This window comes from Pygoscelis adeliae, unplaced genomic scaffold, assembly GCF_000699105.1.
Source record: "Pygoscelis adeliae isolate BGI_AS28 unplaced genomic scaffold, ASM69910v1 Scaffold96, whole genome shotgun sequence".
In the NCBI taxonomy this organism is placed as follows: domain Eukaryota; kingdom Metazoa; phylum Chordata; class Aves; order Sphenisciformes; family Spheniscidae; genus Pygoscelis; species Pygoscelis adeliae.
Window position 1 is genome coordinate 196,625 of NW_008824935.1, and position 17,471 is coordinate 214,095.

Genomic DNA, 17,471 nt, shown 5'->3' on the forward strand with positions numbered 1-17,471 from the left:
TGGAAGTTGAGAAAATGATTTATTGTCTTGCAATGATAAATGTGCGGTCATCATTTGCCTACGTTGAATTCACATTACAATTATCTCCCAAGTATTCGAGGTTCTTTGATTACAAATAAAAGAACCGTCTTCCATTCTGTGTCTGAAGACTGCTCAAACTGCAGAGTATTTTTTCAGTGGGTGAAGGTAAGCAGCGTGACTTCTCTATGATGAATTTGGTCACAGGAGGACTTGGGAGGAGCAAAACCGTTTCTGCAAACCCATGTTTCCTTGATTTTCCTCTGGGAAAGAAGTGTCCCTAAGCGTTTGCATAGCATAGCACTGTGTTGTGGGTTTTTTAAATATAGAGAGCAATTGCTTTTGTTTTGCCAAAGTCAAAACACAATTTCCATTCAACTGTAGTTCTCAGGCTTACTATATCTTGTGAAATGTGAGTTATTTCCAAGGGTGGAAGTACACTAGAAATTGAATTGCAAATTATTTTTTTTTGCTTTTATTTCCTTTCTTTCAAAAATGCATCTTTGGATTTGTAAGGCTTCTTTGCCTACATTTGATTCACAAAAAGCCCAAAACGAGTTGCATTCATGCTTTGATGCACCACTTTGAGCGTGCCAGACATCACTTACATTTTGTTGGATTAAGGAAAGGAATACTTAGGATAAGATTATAGCATTGCATTTCTGTATTCACCAACGTAACACGTGCTTCTGATAACTCTAATAACAGCAGGGGTTAGAAAGAGCAAGCTAGGTGGGATTGCAGATGGAGGAAAGGGCACTTCATGGTGAACTGCTCCATTTTTGCTGCTGAATCAGTGTTTCTTTTTTTATACGCAGGTAGTGAGTAGGCATGAAACTGCAGTAACACTGGCTTTTCTAATTGGCAGAATAAATCAGCTCTTAAAAGAGTAAACAATAAGAACAACACTATAATCAAGTTAGCATTCAAAACACAATGCAGATAACCAGAACCTAATTCCTGCAATCACGACTTTCCCCTAGTATTATTTTAAAGAATTAAAGTTGCAGAAAGAGAATCCCGTCTGTTGGATAACAGGATTAGCAGCGCATTACCTCATGAATTACGTGTTCTGGATTCGAGATCTGGAGTTCATACTTAAAGTGCTTCTGTGTATGATTACTGTCAAGTAGGTTGATTATTTTTTGTAAGCTGTGATTACAGAGCTGTAGTTCTTAACAATTTTATTACATAATGCAACGTGGAAGGCACCTTCAGAAAGTGCTTAGGCAGCGTAACGGGAAAGTTCCCGTGTCTGGGGAAAATGCTTTGTGATCGTTCTGTATGTTTTTGTGCTTTTTTGCTTTTGTTGTCTGTATATTGTTTCTCTAGTGTTTCACACTTCAATCTTGGGAGACTAAGGGTCTTCCTCAAAGTCAAACTCATTCTTAGTATGATTACAAGATATATATTTTTCTAATAATACTTTTGAAGTAACACTTAATGTCACTTGTTCCACTGCCACAAACTGGTAGGAATAAAACAATTATTTTGGTTACTTAAAATATTCATAACCTGAGTTGAGAAGAAATAACGAAACAGTCTTCCTTTCTCAGCTTATTTCATAAGGTGGTCCATCCTGAGTGAAAAGGTTCTTCACAGTCTCATGTACCACGATAAGCTGCAAGTGTTACTAGGATTAAACACGTCCACTACTGCACGTCTGCCTTTATTTTCCACGTGTCTAAATGACGTTATCTTGAAGCGTATTTATTCTGGAAGGTTTAGAAAAGGGCACCTTTCACCCACTAGTATTGCTGATGACCCTGTTAATATAAAAGAGAAAGATGAATATCAGATAACTTAAGTTTCCTGTCGGCAAAACTAAAGAATAGCACATATAAACATAACACATGAACAGCTGGAAAAGGACTGGAGTGTTATTAAGGATGTGGTTTCTGTCCTGGCTTGAAGAACCCTTAAGGGAAAAAAAAAAATGTTGCTGGGGAATAATATATAAACTTGACATAGTTCTGTAGCTGGCACCACCCCTTAGCAGCGGACTTTTTCTGATTTAGCCTTAAACGGTTTTACAGTGGGAAATTTTATAGTCTCCTAGTGCCCATAAACAGGGAGGAACACTGGATTGGTCAGTATGATTGGTAAAGCAACTTATAATGTAAGGAAATTTCTTTTTACAACGTACTCATTATGTTGTAGAAAGAGCATACGAACATCTTAGGCAGTTTCTGCCGTTGGGTGCATCAATTTCTCCACAATTATAAACTTCTAAACATCTTGTCAGTACTGAAGTTGCATTTACTGTCATTTACTCGCATCAGATCACCAAAACCCCTTCTTGGCAATGTTGTCTAACCATTTTTGTTTAAAGTGGAGTAATCCACTTCACTAGCACTTCATCGGCCGTAAGGGGAGAATCATTCTGTATCCCGGAGTTTCCTTTCTACTGAAAAAATGCAAGTACAGATTATTGCCTTGCAGAAAATCATTTGCTGTAAGAACTCATTTATAAACCAAGTGTCCATTGGTGCCAGTTTCACTGAAATTGGAGCCTGATTATTTGAATTCCCAAAGGCATTCTAAAACTTGGCAGATGAAACTGAAAATCCAGGGTTTTGTTTTCTGTTCTGTTGAACACCGAGACATTTGTGGTTTTTAAATAAGCTCTGTTGCCCTCAAGCTGCATTGGAGGTTGCATGGGCGAGCAGACCTTTTGTAAAACACACCTTTTTGAATGCTGCATGACTGCCTTTTAATTGGAAGCAAGGGCTTTCTTCCTTAGTTGCTTTAATTAAAAACAAAGTTTTCCACAGAATTGGCTGGTGTGTGTTCAGGCATAAACGTTGGTCAGAATCCTGCCAAATCAGGGTGTAATTATTTTCTGGAAGAAATCAGTGTCTCCTCAGTTCTAAAATCTAAATATTTGGGTACCAGAGTATGTAAGAGTTTAAATTGTGTAGCAATGGCACCTTAATTAGTAGTCTCTGCTAGATCCTAGAATCTTTTGACTATGTCTACTTATTAAACAGTTATTTCCCTAGACTCTTATTTATGGATATACTCAGGTCTTTCTTAAAGATGTTTGGCAACTTAGATGATATTTCAGTATCTACAGCAATAAAAGCTAAGAAAAAGAGATGCAAAAACCAGAGAATATTTTTATTGTATGATAGAACCCAGGGATATTACTCTACAAATATAACACATCTTTCTTCACTTCTTTGCTCGGTTTTATTAATATGTTATCAATATGATAATATCCTGGAGTTAACAGCTGTTGGCATTGCCTTAAGTGTCTGTAAAGTATTCTTCAAAAATACGCTGCTTAACAGCCTCCAGGTATATTCGTCTGTTCGTCAGTTCCCTTTAGGGAGATATTCTCTCTCTCACTCAGTTGTCTGTGGAACTGAGAGGGTGACCGAGTATGGCTAAGCACAGGTTTTTTAGACTTGGCATATAAAGCTATGCCAAAAGCCTAGCACCTCTGAGTAAGAGTGAAGATTTTATTACTGTGGTATCTGAGTATAAAAAATAGGGATTTTTGTTTATTCACTTTGATCTTTTTGGGGGTGACTGGAAGTGCTGTGTAATGTATCTTCTCTGTATTTCAAGAGAGAAGCTGCCCCATCCTTTTTGTTTAACCTGATAATTCTGCTTAAGTTGAGGATTCCTCAGGAAATGCAGTTGTGCTCTTGGAGATAGGTTGGGTTTTGGTTGGGTTTTTTTTCTGGGTAGTTGGGCTTATAAATGGAACGAGTCCTTGTCTCAAGAGTTATTCAGGTGGTTATACTTCCATGAATGCAGTCTTTGGGTTTTCTCAGGAACATTCAGGTCCTGAAATGTTCTTTCACCGGGATGTCAAAAAAATAAACAAACTTGTAATAACAAAAATAACTTTACTGTGAAGATAAAAACTGAACAGATTATAGAGTTCTTCACTCTACTGTGATCTTCTCTTACTTTATAACAGTGCCAAATACATTCAGGAATCAGGAAACAGTAGACTGTCACAGTATTTAATTTTTATACTACCAGTTTAAAACTTGCCCGGAGGCAAGGTGACCTAAATGTATTTCTATATACGATAATTTTTGTGCGAAAAGAGAGGAAAAGGGGGCTAGGGGAGGCGCTCACAACTAAAATATCGGAGGCTTTAGGTAGGTTTTCACATTATAGAACCTTTATTGATAGGAAGTTATTGGTACCTGTATTGATATATATATATTTTTTTTTTAATTAGATTTGATTAAGGATGAAGACTTATACAAATGTAAATGTAAATTAGATACAGGAATTACTGCTGAATATCAGATTGAAGTTTCTAAATAGTTGGAGATGTTTAAAATGGCTTGTCTTTGTTTCTATCAGTGGTTGAACTGTACCTTCAGACTGGTCAAAATGACTCCTCAAAATGAAAAAGAAACACCAGTTTGGGAGTGTAGTTACCATTTTTTTCAGAAAGAGATGTGCAGCTGTTCTTTCTCATGTCCTTTTAATCTCTTTAATACTATTTTTAACAATAACAAAACCCCTGGAGAATTCTTTGTGTAAGTGATGCCAGTTGGAACCCCCATAAGAATCGCAATTTGGAACCGGGGCAAGAATAACTAACCCATTGTAATTATCGTACATTTATCTCACTTGCAGAATTGACGCTCTGCTGATTCAATTCATGCAGAATTGTGTACATTTTACCCAGAACTCATGTAGTGTTGCTAAATGTCTTTTCCTTAAGAATTTTGTGTACTATAGCCGATACGATGTCTAACCCAAATTTTTGAGCAAGTCTATGAGATTGCTAGTAGCATCATCTTGCGTCTTATGGATCAGCAGCGCATTTTCTTGCAGTTTTTTTAACTGTTTAGGAGGATGTTTAGTTACTGCAGTTATACTGCTTCGGAAAAGAACATGGCTGTAATATGACAACTGTAGCATTTTGAAGCCTGAGGGTGAGATTTCTGTCCTTGGGAGGAAAAAAAAGCAAATGTAATTTAATTTAAACAGTGGGGTGAAATCTATGTTAGCCATTGGGCTAGTCATGATTCCTCAGCAATTTTATATAAATATAACTGTGAGTTCAGTTGACTGACTCCTGATTTATCGTATAGGAGAGAATAATTAAGATTTCTGGATGTTACACTTCTCAATATACTTTGTCAATTTCAAACTGCGAATCCATCTCAAAATTCTTAGAAAAAGGATTGTCTAGTTTTAGAAAGCTTTTTCAAGTGGGAATAGTAATGGAATTATGCTGATGCTATTTGTTTTTTTTTCTGCAGTGCTAATCCTCCATGTTAAATGATGCCATATGTTAAAAGCAAAATGAAAAAACCCACTTCTTGAAACATGAATTATGAATTAGTTCCATTTTTATATTTTCCTGCAGAAGAGGATAATTAAGCAAAGAGAATGAGTGCAGCTAACAGCATGCTATGGTCTGCCGTATATTTTCAGGACCAGTGATGATTGTCATGCTCGTTTCATGAGAAATCTTTCCAATCTCTGCTTTTCTGATATGTTCGTTGTTGTAGCTGAACAGTAGCATCTTAGCCTGCAGGCTGAGCATCAGAAAATAGGGCTTTTATGGCTAAAGACAATACTCTAATGTGCTGTGGTTCTTTTGTTTTCCAGAATCATCCAGCCATACAACAAGAACAATAATGGTAAGTATAGAGGAGATTATAGGTATTGATCTATCTATAGATATGATTTTTCCTATGAAAACAAAGCGGATATAGTGGTATCCTAAGCCATTGGCATGTTTTTTTATAAAGTCTAGTATCACTGTAGAGATAAAATGAGTCTGTCTGCATCGTATTTCATGGGAAGTCTTGGAAAAAATGTGAGGTTGAATAGCTTAAGAAGTAGCAGTGCTGTCAGTTTGAATAAGTGAAAAATCCAGTTACAATTTTGTATGTTATGTGTTTAAGTGATTTTTGATTATGTCAAATTAATGTTGATAAAATATCTTGTGTTCTGTGTGTATCGCATGTCAGAACACATTTAAAGTTCAAAACATACGCTGAGTAATTTCTTGCATCACATTCCTGTGAGGATGGTTTCTGACTTTACCTTGAGTTTGATAGTTTGGGTTTCAGAAACAGAGAAAAGTTTAAACGGAGAGATACATCTTCAAAAATGAGATTAAAAAGTTTTATGCATAAAAATGTCATGGATTTAGTGTCTGCCTTGGGTTTTTATAGGGTGAGAAATGTTTTCAGTCTCTTTCTGTTTCAAACTCCTAATAAAAGTTAGATAAGGACTGAACAAAAATTCACATAAAGCAAACCTTTCTCTGACTGGGAATGATATTTGGGGGGAGGGCTATCCACTTTTGGAAAAAGACCAATTTTTGAGGCGAGTTTTGAAATTTTAGAATAAAACCCAACAAAACATGATGTCAGCTTGTTTGTGTTCATTCCTACAGTTTTCAGGGTGTCCCTTCAAGTTTATTACCTCTTCAGTATGTACAGCATTTGTGGGACATGTAAATTCCCACACAGATACTTGATTCAACAGGGGACAAAGGGTAAATATAGTTCATTGCCTTTATCATCAATAGTCATTAATATCCAGTGCAAACGGGTAATAAATAGGTAAGGACTACAGATCACAAAATTTCAAAATAGTACAGATACGTCTGGAAAAACTGATGTTTTGGTTTTCTACTGGATGTGATGTAATCCTTGTTTGTCATGAATTTGGTTTAAATAGACCCATTTCAAAATAAGATGCATAGTTATTCAAGTGTATTCCTCTGCTATAAAACTTTGGAAGGGATTGAAAATTTTTTCAATATTTTTCCAATTCTGCATTGGTGTCAGGAAAAGAGCTAGAGGTTAATGCTGAAGTTGGTGAAAACACTCTTCATTTCCCTTCATTTTTTTTTCCTATTAATTTTACTCTGAAGATAACACATTTCATGTCTCTCTTTTCCATTAATGTATCAAAACAGCCCTAAAAAGTGACCCAAGGAAATGGGGGTTTTGCCTACATAAATGTGTCCTCACACCAAAACACGGTCAGACTTTAAAGAGATAAGAGAAAAGTTTTTAAATAGCTCGAGTTCTTGAGGTTCCTGCGTTGTGAACCTCTCCAGACCTCTCTGCTGAATAACTCAGACTGCTCAGACTAAAGTTCTGCAGTCAGTGTGCGGTAATTGTCCATTGCACTTACATAAATAAAAGTACAATTAAAAATAAGTATTCTGGTTAGTGTGAAAAGGTTATAACAATATGTCCACTATTCTCTGCAATTAAAGCATAACTGAATGTGCAATGGAAGATTTCTCACTCTCCAATGAGTAGGTAGAATATGTCAGTAAAGCCAGAAAATATACTATTGCTTGCATTAGAAACAGTATGAGATTATCTATTCAATACAGACACAGTAAAGCAATACTGCTGAGATCCATTTTTGAATGACTACTGCAATAAATAATTACTCTGAAATAAAGTCCCCTTTTTCTGACTGATTATGGTTAATATTGTAACAGATAAAAAGTTAAAGCAGGATCTTTAGTCAATCAGAAAGTGAGAGGTATAGCAGCAAATCTGTATACTGCTTCAGATGCTTTGATGTAAAAAAGCTTTTGTCTTACCAAGGCGAAGTATTTGAACTCCTTTTAAGTTGCATTTATGGGTGGTGGATTGTCTCTGAAGATTCAGGTTTATGTTAAAGCCAATGAGGAATAGAGTGTACTTTGCTAAGGAAAAAGAAGTGCAGTTTTTCTGAGAACATTATAAGAATTCTTCTTCTGTATTTAAATACAGTGATATCTCCCTATTTTTTGTTTCAGATTCTTGTTCATAAAAATAAAAAACTATAAAAATTTTAAGGGCCTAGGGAGGGAGGGAAGGAGGGAAAGGATCTTCTATGTTTTAACCATAAAAGGAATTTCCTCTTATTCTGTGGATAGACACCTAGGTTAGTCTTTCGTTACTGATTTCTATAAATACATATTTACCTAAAAATGCTGCTTTTAAAGACATGGTTTATTCAGCTTTTGTGTAACTTCAATGAAATACAGAGGCTATAAACATTGTAGTATTTTAGCCCAGATGCTTTGGAAAGTCAACTGTTGTCTTTTTTTTTTTCTTTTTTTTTTTTCCCCCCTCCCCTTGCACAGAAAAGTCATTGACTTGGATTTTCAGCATTACATCTATTCTAGGTGTTTTGCGAAAGGTTTGATAACAAATCAGGAGGTTCAAAAGTAATAATTGTGTTGGCAATTTGGTTAATTTCTTGTATATGATCTGTTGTGTGAAGATCTTTTTTTTTAATAGCCTTTGAGTTTCTTAAATGAAATTCTATACCCAAAATGAATGTGTGCCTGCATGCTAGTATCAATGTTTGCGACTCCATGCTGTGTGGAGGCTGTGTTTTGTAATTTTTGCATTCATCTCAAATCTCCATGAATAAATAAACTAAACCAGCCCCAAGCCTTGATGCGTATTAGAGGTATAATGCTAATGCCTTTGCAAATAAGAACACTTCAGGTGTGGCAAAACAGAATCAATACCTGATTTAAACTTAACTTAATTCCACACTTGTTTTACACTATATCCTGTATAATTAGGTCAAATATATTGGACCAATTAATATAGATTATTACCAATCATCTGAGCATGCATGGTTTCTTCTAGTGTTTTTTTTTCTCCATGTAGCAAGCTTCTTTTGCTCTGTTTGATTTGATTTGTTGTTTAAAGATGCAGCAAGAATTTTAAAAATGCTAACTGAAGGCAACGGGAATTTTTTCCTTTTTGACAGGATGAGGAAAAATGTAAGAGATCGTACATTCAAGTCCATTTAGGAGTTTATGATAATCGAGTTAAACATTCTTTCAGTCACAGCATAAACATTCACCGTTAGTTTTTATAATTACAATGCCTGTTGGTGTTATGTATTTATTTCAAAGCTGGATGTCTTTTCAGAATCTTCAGTGGCTCTCAATAGATAAATGCTCAGCCATTTATATCCCAGTACAAGTTGAGAAACATAGACAGGAACCTCCACTGTGATTTGGGATCTGAGTCCCATTTCTGAATTTGTACAGGATTCCTCTCTGACTTTCAACATGCATCTTAATATCCTTGTGCTTGAAACTTCTCTGGGAGCCAGTGGGGATAGGAGATTTACCCTCTGTAATAGAGATGCTGTCTTAAGTTGCCACTTTAACATAAAGTGTTCGGATTATCTTTATAGATGTTTTTGGAATAGTATCTAAATGTTATTGGACTGGTAGCTGCCCCTACAGCACATATCACGTGTCTAGTGATGCTATACGGCTAATTCCTCTGTTTCTCTGACATAGCAAAGCCTTATGCTTAGTGCACCTTGTATTGAAAGACCTGGACTTACAGTTAAGCAACTGATTGAATTAGTAGCTGATTGAATGAGTGCTGCTTCTTCCAGAAGATTTAGTAGAGAGAAACACATTCTTACGTAGCTTCTTAATGAAAGGGACTGTTGCGTTCATTGACCATTGGAGGTGTCTCAGTTGCTCACTGGGAAATGAACGTTTGTGTATGCAAATGGGAAATTCATGCCCCTGCCAGGTGAGTTTTGATTAGCAGCACTTGCAAGCAGCTCTCAAAAATTGAGCTGTGCACCAGCCTGTGAGAGAAGTACCTGAGAATGGTGCCCCCAGAGAAGTGTTTTAGCAGGGGATGGGTGAAGCTGTGAAGACATCATAGCAAAAGGTCTTCCCATAAACTCCTCCTTGTTGAAGACCTTGAAAAGATTGCCTTTGGTCTCAGAAATCTCTGACGATGTGTTCAGTCTGCAGCATGGAGACCTCCTGTTCGGCAGGTAAAACTTCCCAGACAGCTCTGTGCTGGCTTTAATATTTGTGTTCTTTATTGGATGTAACATTGCCTGAACCAGAGCTGCCTTAGCCTTGCGACGTTTTTCTTTCAGTTGCACTCTAAGATAGGTCTTCTCATGATGTCTTTTGGGCATGGAACAATTTTGTCCTAGAGGTACAAGAGATCTCAATGAACGTACCCAGACTGAGCTGAGGAAAAACTTGGGAGAAAGGAGTCACTCAGCATGGAGGAGGATGTGTCCAACGTGCAGTTAGCAAACTCTGGGTAAAGTTCCTGCTGCTCAGGTGCTGCTCTGTGATCTGCCACTGGTATGTGGACTCATAATACCAGTGGTTTTGTTGCAAAATGACAGCACAGCTTATTAGTGATGTACACAGTCAAAAATCAAAATGCCAGCTGCTAATTGCACATGGCAGTGTTATGATGAAATTATTGGAGCTTTCTGCATGCAAGGTTTTTTGATTGAGTAGGGCTTCTGTGGTGGTACAGGTAGTATTCCTGAGGCTTTCATAACCTTCCTAGTGTAACTGTGTGCGGGGGGGGGTGTGGGGGTGTGATAAAAAAAAAAATTAAAAAAACTTTTAACAAGTACTTTGAAAGTTAATTTTGTTCTTGGTGTTGATATTAGTATGACAGTGGCATTGAAAGCTCATTTTTATTCACAGTGGTAAATATATTTTTTGAGAGGAACTAATGAACTGATTTTCTACTCCTAAATTGTTCGAGAACTTCAATTGTTTTGATTTAACTAGAAATTAAAGATAATGTGGTCCCTAGCACACAGACTGGAGAACAATGGTCTTATTTTCTCTTGTTCTTAAGTGAAATGTAATTAATTTCTTCAAATAGCTTGAAAGGACTGGGGGAGAAGCAAAATAAAAGAGCAAATTCTAACCAATATGATGCAACAGAAAAGAGATTGTATTGTAACCCTTGCACTATTTTCTGTAATGTTATATCTTGCCTGGAATAAGAGTTAGGGTCTAATAAAAGTAGACAAAGCAGAAGTTCAGAACTAGTAATGACATCTGTCTCTGCCAGGGTAAAAAGCATTATGAAAAACCACATACTTTTTCCATGAGGCTTAACTGTTATTCAGAGTTTATGCCATAGGAAATGCACTTTTTGTACCTTGTACATTTCCTGAACATTTTTTGCCTGTGCGTGTTGTTTTGAGTAAAGGAAACATTCAGTGGTGTATTAGAAAGGAGCCTGTGAAAAGATATAAACCATTATATTTGATAACTTAAAACCATTTGTGACTGGGGAAGCACAGCAAAAAATTGCCCTTGGAGCCCTTGAATGTTCCTCTGTAACGTATGGCAATGCCCATTGCCAGATAAAAATAACTAGTTTGGATGTACTGTGAAATTTGATGTACGGCAGCATTTTCCATGTATGAATTCTTACTCACTTTTTGAGCACTATCCACTTTGTACACTAACAGATCATCAGTCAAATACTTTCATGAATTTCTAATTTCATCCAAACTATGTATTTTATCCTGAATTTATTCTAAATAACGGCTGAATTACTTCCAGTAGCATGTCCTTTACTACTTCCTCTCCACCAAAGCCAACACGAAAAAATATGTGAAAACCAAACTTCAGTCTAGACACCAAATAAAAAAATGGAAAAATTTAGGCAAATATTTAGGTGGACTGCAAAGATAGATTTACAGCCTAACTATGTGCAACAGCAACTAAATTCACCATAAGCCTTACTTCTTTCTAAGACAAAGGAAAATAGTTTAGCTCTAAGAAAGAGTATCTGTATTTCAGAGAGACTCGCTCAAATTTGATGTCTTGTTGCTCTTTTTGTTCTTGTTTGGTTTTGTTACATCATATCTAAGGAATCATAGAGGCGATTATTCAGTTATTTGCACTAAAATAATGAACGCTGGAATTCTTTGTCGAATGCATAAAATTTGTCCTACTGGAGGGAGCAAATGGTATGGATTGGGGTATGTTAAAAGTTGTGGCATAATGTGAATATAATACATTGAATACGAGTGTAAAAATTGTGCAGAAGAAATGAGGCCATTGTTTATTATTTTTGGCTGTTGTATTTTTATGACATGATTTGAGATCAGTTTTGTGTTCTGTTCTGCCAGTCTTTGTGGATGTTACCAGCCCCTTCCTTACTCGGTGTCTATGGAATCGGTCCCCTAATTAGAGGTTACTCCCACGAACGTGCAGAATTGTGCACGTTTTAGGAATATTGCAAAAATGCTATCAGTAATGAGGGAATACTTGTATTATTTCACCAAGAAATAGTACTTCTTCCTATGAAAACATGATGCTGAATCCTTGTGAGATAAAGTAAGCAAAACTTTCATGTTTGTATAATGTCTTCTAACATGTCTGTTTTAATCAAATAGTGTTGTTATTTAGTCCTGCTGATAATGGATCATGTGGCAAACAAGACTGTTATTTCCAAAATGAATATATTTGTCATGGGATATTCTTCCAAAACGTTACCTAGAGACTGTATTGAAAATATTATTCTTAGTCTCTCCTTGTCTTGGATGAGATGACAGCTTCTCTCATTAGATCTGAGTACTTGCTCTCTTGTTGCACAATTATTCCAGGTAAAGGTTTAGTGAAAAATGAATGCACTGTTTAAGGTTATCTGTATTAAAATGAAGGCAGACATGTTGCGGTCAGCTCTAATATGTAATGACTGGTGAGTGAACCTAAGAACCATGGCACCAGCAAGGTGATATAAACCTTTGTTACCCTGCTTCCATTTAGGTTAGCAGCACGTGTCTTATACAGTGGTGTTTATTTAAAAAGACAGACAGAGAGAGTAAGGATGTATGAAGTGAGAAGTATAGATTTTTTAAAAATCCGATTAATGCCATACTTTGATGAAAAAACAAGTCTCATCTCATTGGTTGAGATATTGGGGTTTTGCTCAGAAAACGTGAATTCTCTCCTGAAGTAAGCAGGTTTCTGTTGCGGAACTGCTTAGTTCACGGCATTGATTCATGCCTCAATTTCTCTTTGTATAAAATGACATTAGCAATAGATAATTCAGTTTTTAAAGAGCTTTCAGAGCTGTGTATAAAACACATCAATGGGCACAGGGTGTTATCTGACCCCCCAGGTACTTACTGAAGAAGACCAGCTGGTTTTTGAGAAGGGTGCTGTGTGTAAGCACCTGCCCTTTACAGGAGAATTAGTTAACAGAATTATGCTTGTTCTCAGGCAAATATCTTTCCCATTTTTTGTTATGATTTCAGCGTGCTGCTCCCCAGGTTCATATGACTAATGGTAAGGCCTTGCAAGCCAGTGCAAGTGCCATTAAGACAAGCACCATTCCAGTGATCAAGAGACAGAGGCAAAATTGGCTTGATGCTTCAGATGATGGTTTCTTTATAGCTACAGAAGAGACCAGGTAAGAGAAATGAGATCTAAGCAGGGAACGAGGCTTCACTGCATACATGTTATTGATCCACTATTTGAATAAGTTTTTGTCATAATTATTTGAGGTTGCGTTACAGTGAAGAGCAACGTTACATCAAAACTTTGCATCTCTTGGATACTAATATTATCAGTATTTCACTAATAAGACTTATTCAGCCAGGGCTACTTCTCTGTGGCAAAGATTAGAACTTTTTAATTGTTACTAATTGTAGTTCATATACAACGAAGTTTAAAGCACCTCTGATCATTCCCCAAAATGTAAATGCATCCACAATGTAGGTTATATTCTAAAATTTTCAGAACTTGAAAAATATATAGCACACAATAGAGAAATATAGAGCAGATATAGCCTTTCTAGGCTTTCCGGGCTAGAAATTGATTTCCTTTAAAAGCACCTAAGACGATCATCTTTTTCAGTCTTTCATTTACAGATGAGTTGGTAAAATTTAATGAGCTTTTGCTTTTCCCAGTAGAGGTTGATATCACAGAAGAGTCACTAGTTTTCTGAAGGCTCCTCTGTTCTTTTCTTCCCCTGTTAAGATCTGGCCATTCCCTGATTTAATTCAGACTAAGACAAGAAGTTACAGTCTATTTTTGTAAGCTGTGGTTGTTGGGCCTGTTATTTAAAAACCTTTAAAATCTTGCTTAAGCAAGGAGATTATTAGGGCAAGTAACATCAGGCTGCTCGTCACTTCTGTGATTATTTCACAAGCCTAGAAAAGCTGGTAGTTGAACAAAAATGTAAATAATGAAATGAGGGAAGAGAAAGAACATATCTAAATACAGAGCTAACCAAGGAAAATGTGCATATTTAGTCCCGTTTATGGTAGATTCAGCTAGGGAAGTCAAAATACTAGTACGTGACAATTTGGTGCTTATTTCAAAACCCATTAAATACGGCACTTCATTTTTCTTTTGTATGAGGAATGCAACAATTCAGAGAGCGATAGGAGGATGGTGAGCTCTTAGGTTTCTGATATCTAGCCCAGATTGATAGCACTCACTATTTTGAGAGTTTTTTGATGCAAAGAGCTTAGTAGTATCAGACTAATCCCTAGTGATTATACCCTCAAAGTGAGACTGGTAACCTAAAACGCTGGTTTAGAAGTTTTAGAATTTTCAAAAATTTTTTCAGTTATTACAGAGAAGCGCCTGTCAAAGGATGAGATGAGTCCTACACTGACAATGTTTGTCTCTCCCTACTGACCTCAGAGTAGCCCAGCCAACTGGCCTAGACTAGATGTTTAAATTCTAGGTGATCGAACTATGGTGAGATGAATCCTGCCTTTGCAAAACACTTGTCCATGATATCCCTGCCTGTTCCAATTCTAGGAAACTCCTCTCCCCACTCCCATGGCTGCAGACACCGTACCCGGGCCAGGCAGCAAGGCAGAATTTGCACTGTCTCCCCCTCCGCACCCATGGTGGTGGTAAACAAGTGGCTTAGTCCTCAGGACTCTGTGTCTGCTGTTCTTTTCCAAATCATTAGAAGTTTAACAAGCAACGTTTGAAGTCTCCTGGTATGGGGAACATAGGGCGGTTAGACCTCATTGATACTCCCTCAAACAAGGAGGTGCCTGAAAATGTTGTGCTGCGTCACTCTGGCCGGTGCTGAAGAAGCAGAGCAGGGAATGATCGAGGACTGGCGTGGGTTGAGCCCCCCCGGTACAGCTGTTCCCAGTCTGACCGGAGCTAACGCTGTAGGTTCAGTGCCAGTACATGTGCATGCACCTTCCTTCTGTGCTAGCAACACACAAGTAGTAATAGTGCCTCACTCACATTAATCTTCAAAACTGTAACTAATAGGAGACAGCAAAATTTTATCCTTTGAAACTCCGTTTCACATAAGATCTGTTCCTTCTCTCTCACAGAGCTTTTCCTTTCCCATCCCCATCCCCATCCCCATCCCATCCCCATTGATTCCTTCCCTACCTCAGGTGTGCTTTCTCCTTTCTAACTTTTTCCTTTGGTCCTTTGATTCCCTTCACCTTTACTCCAAGATTATTTAGAAGAGATGGTGTAGCTTGTTCTCCTCTTGGCTCTCACTTACCTCCAGCCTTTACAACTCGAAGTGGAAAGTGCTGCCTGGTTCCGCTGCTAGGAATGCACTGATGCCCAAGACAACAACTAAATGCTCTGCTCTTTGGCGGAAGAAGGGGGAAGAGTGAATGGACACTAGTCCCTGAGAGCCAGCCTGTCCTGTGATAGGAGTTCATGTAGCTGAGCACAGCCGTGACACAGTTGAATGCAATATAATTGCAATGGGATGAGATATCTAGGGAGGAGACATTTGTGAAAAAGCAGTAAACAATTTATGCAGTCCTGCCATAGAATGAAAAAAAAAAAAAAATCAGTTGCCAGTTTGCAGCCATTAGGTGTTTAAATATGTTCTGAACACTCAGCTCAGAAATAATCATCCCATTTGAATCAAGATAACAACTCATACTTTAGGGCACTTGTTTTGTGCTGCATCAGGATCTGGTCTGTTTTATCATGTGTATTTGTTCATTAAAAATACATGCAAGACAGACACATAGAATTGTAGAATCATAGAATAATTTGGCTTGGAAGAGACCTTCAAAGATCATCTAGTCCAACCCCCCCTGCAATGAGCAGGGGCATCTTCAGCTAGATCAGGTTGCTCAGAGCCTCGTCCAGCCTGACCTTGAATGTTTCCAGGGATGGGGCATCCACCACCTCTCTGGGCAACCTGTTCCAGTGCTTCACCACCCTCAGTGTAAAAAATTTCTTCCTTATGTCTAGTCTAAATCTACCCCCCTTTAGTTTAAAACCATTCCCCCTTGTCCTGTCACAACAGGCCCTGGTAAAAAGTCTGTCCCCATCTTTCTTATAAGCCCCCTTTAAGTACTGATAGGCTGCAATAAGGTCTCCCCGGAGCCTTCTCTTCTCTAGGCTGAACAACCCCAACTCTCTCAGCCTTTCTTCATAGGAGAGGTGTTCCATCCCCCTGACCATTTTTGTGGCCCTCTTCTGGACCCGCTCCAACAGGTCCGTGTCTTTCTTATGCTGAGGGCTCCAGAGCTGGATGCAGTACTCCAGGTGGGGTCTCACCAGAGCAGAGCAGAGGGGCAGAATCCCCTCCCTCCACCTGCTGGCCACGCTTCTTTGGATGCAGCCCAGGGTACGATTGGCCTTCTGGGCTGCGAGTGCACATTGCTGGCTCATGTCCAGCTTTTCATCCACCAGTCCCCCCAAGTCCTTCTCAGTAGGGCTGCTCTCAATCCCTTCATCCCCCAGCCTATATCGATACCGGGGATTGCCCTGACACATGCAATTTACAGCAAAAGGAAAAATATTTTTCAGTATAATTACAGCCTGCAAAAGGGAAAATATTTTTCAGTATAATGTTTTTTTTTGCAACAGTCCATAACAATTTTTATTTCTCCATCATAAGACTTTTTGTTTGTGCAGTGAATTAAGGCTTAAGATGCGTATTTCTATAAAACATCAAGTAGGGAGTCTAGAGGGTAAATTTTCTCAGACATTTCGCTAAAAAAAATTATACTACAATAGTTGGTTGAGAAAAAAAATGTAATATTGGTGGTAAACTAAATAAGGTACCAGTGGATTTTATGCTAAGGCGAAGATGCGACACATGAGCATTCTAATTTTTATTATCTCTCAATAGATAAGATGAATATATGTATTTATGCCTATAGCTCCATTTTAGAAGGTATTTAAAAAGAAATTATCATCCTTCCCCTTCTGAATTTAAGCACCAATCATATTTCTGTGAAGTTAAATATTGTATATCCAGTTCCTCACAGAGTCCGGACATTTGTAGTGATGAATTAGTAGGGAGCTAAATATTCAGAGCAGTGAAAATAATTGTAGAAATTATGTATCATCTAAGCTTTCCAAGGTAACCCTTGGAGTTACTCTAGAATTTCAGAGCAATGCCCTTCACTCTTCGCTCAGGCCACAGTTCAACAGTGCTTGCAGGTACGCTTAAAATTTAGTGTGAGCGTATGTATCATTGAAAGCAAAAGACTGGAGTTTACATCTGAAGTTCAACATATTTTAGGTGCTGATCTGCTCTTCAGAGTAGAACAGGAATGTACTTTATATGAGTTGTAATGTGCATCCTCATACATTTCAGGTTTTTGGTGTGGTTTTTTTGAAGCTGTAGTTATTTGAAAGCAGTTTCCTCCCCTGTTCTGTATCAGTATCTGCACATCTGGGGGAAAATGCCAGCATAATTCCCATTTGTTTTCCA

The 17,471-nt window shown here is 37.7% G+C and overlaps 1 protein-coding gene across 1 annotated transcript in view; it reads left to right on the forward strand.

Annotated features, from left to right (window-relative positions):
* Positions 1-17,471, forward strand: part of MTA3 (metastasis associated 1 family, member 3) — a 179,162-nt gene that overhangs the window by 146,706 nt on the left and 14,985 nt on the right. The window contains exons 18-19 of the mRNA XM_009325345.1: positions 5,611-5,642; positions 13,051-13,205. Of these exons, the coding sequence (XP_009323620.1) occupies positions 5,611-5,642; positions 13,051-13,205 (187 nt within the window). The remainder of the gene's footprint in view (positions 1-5,610; positions 5,643-13,050; positions 13,206-17,471) is intronic.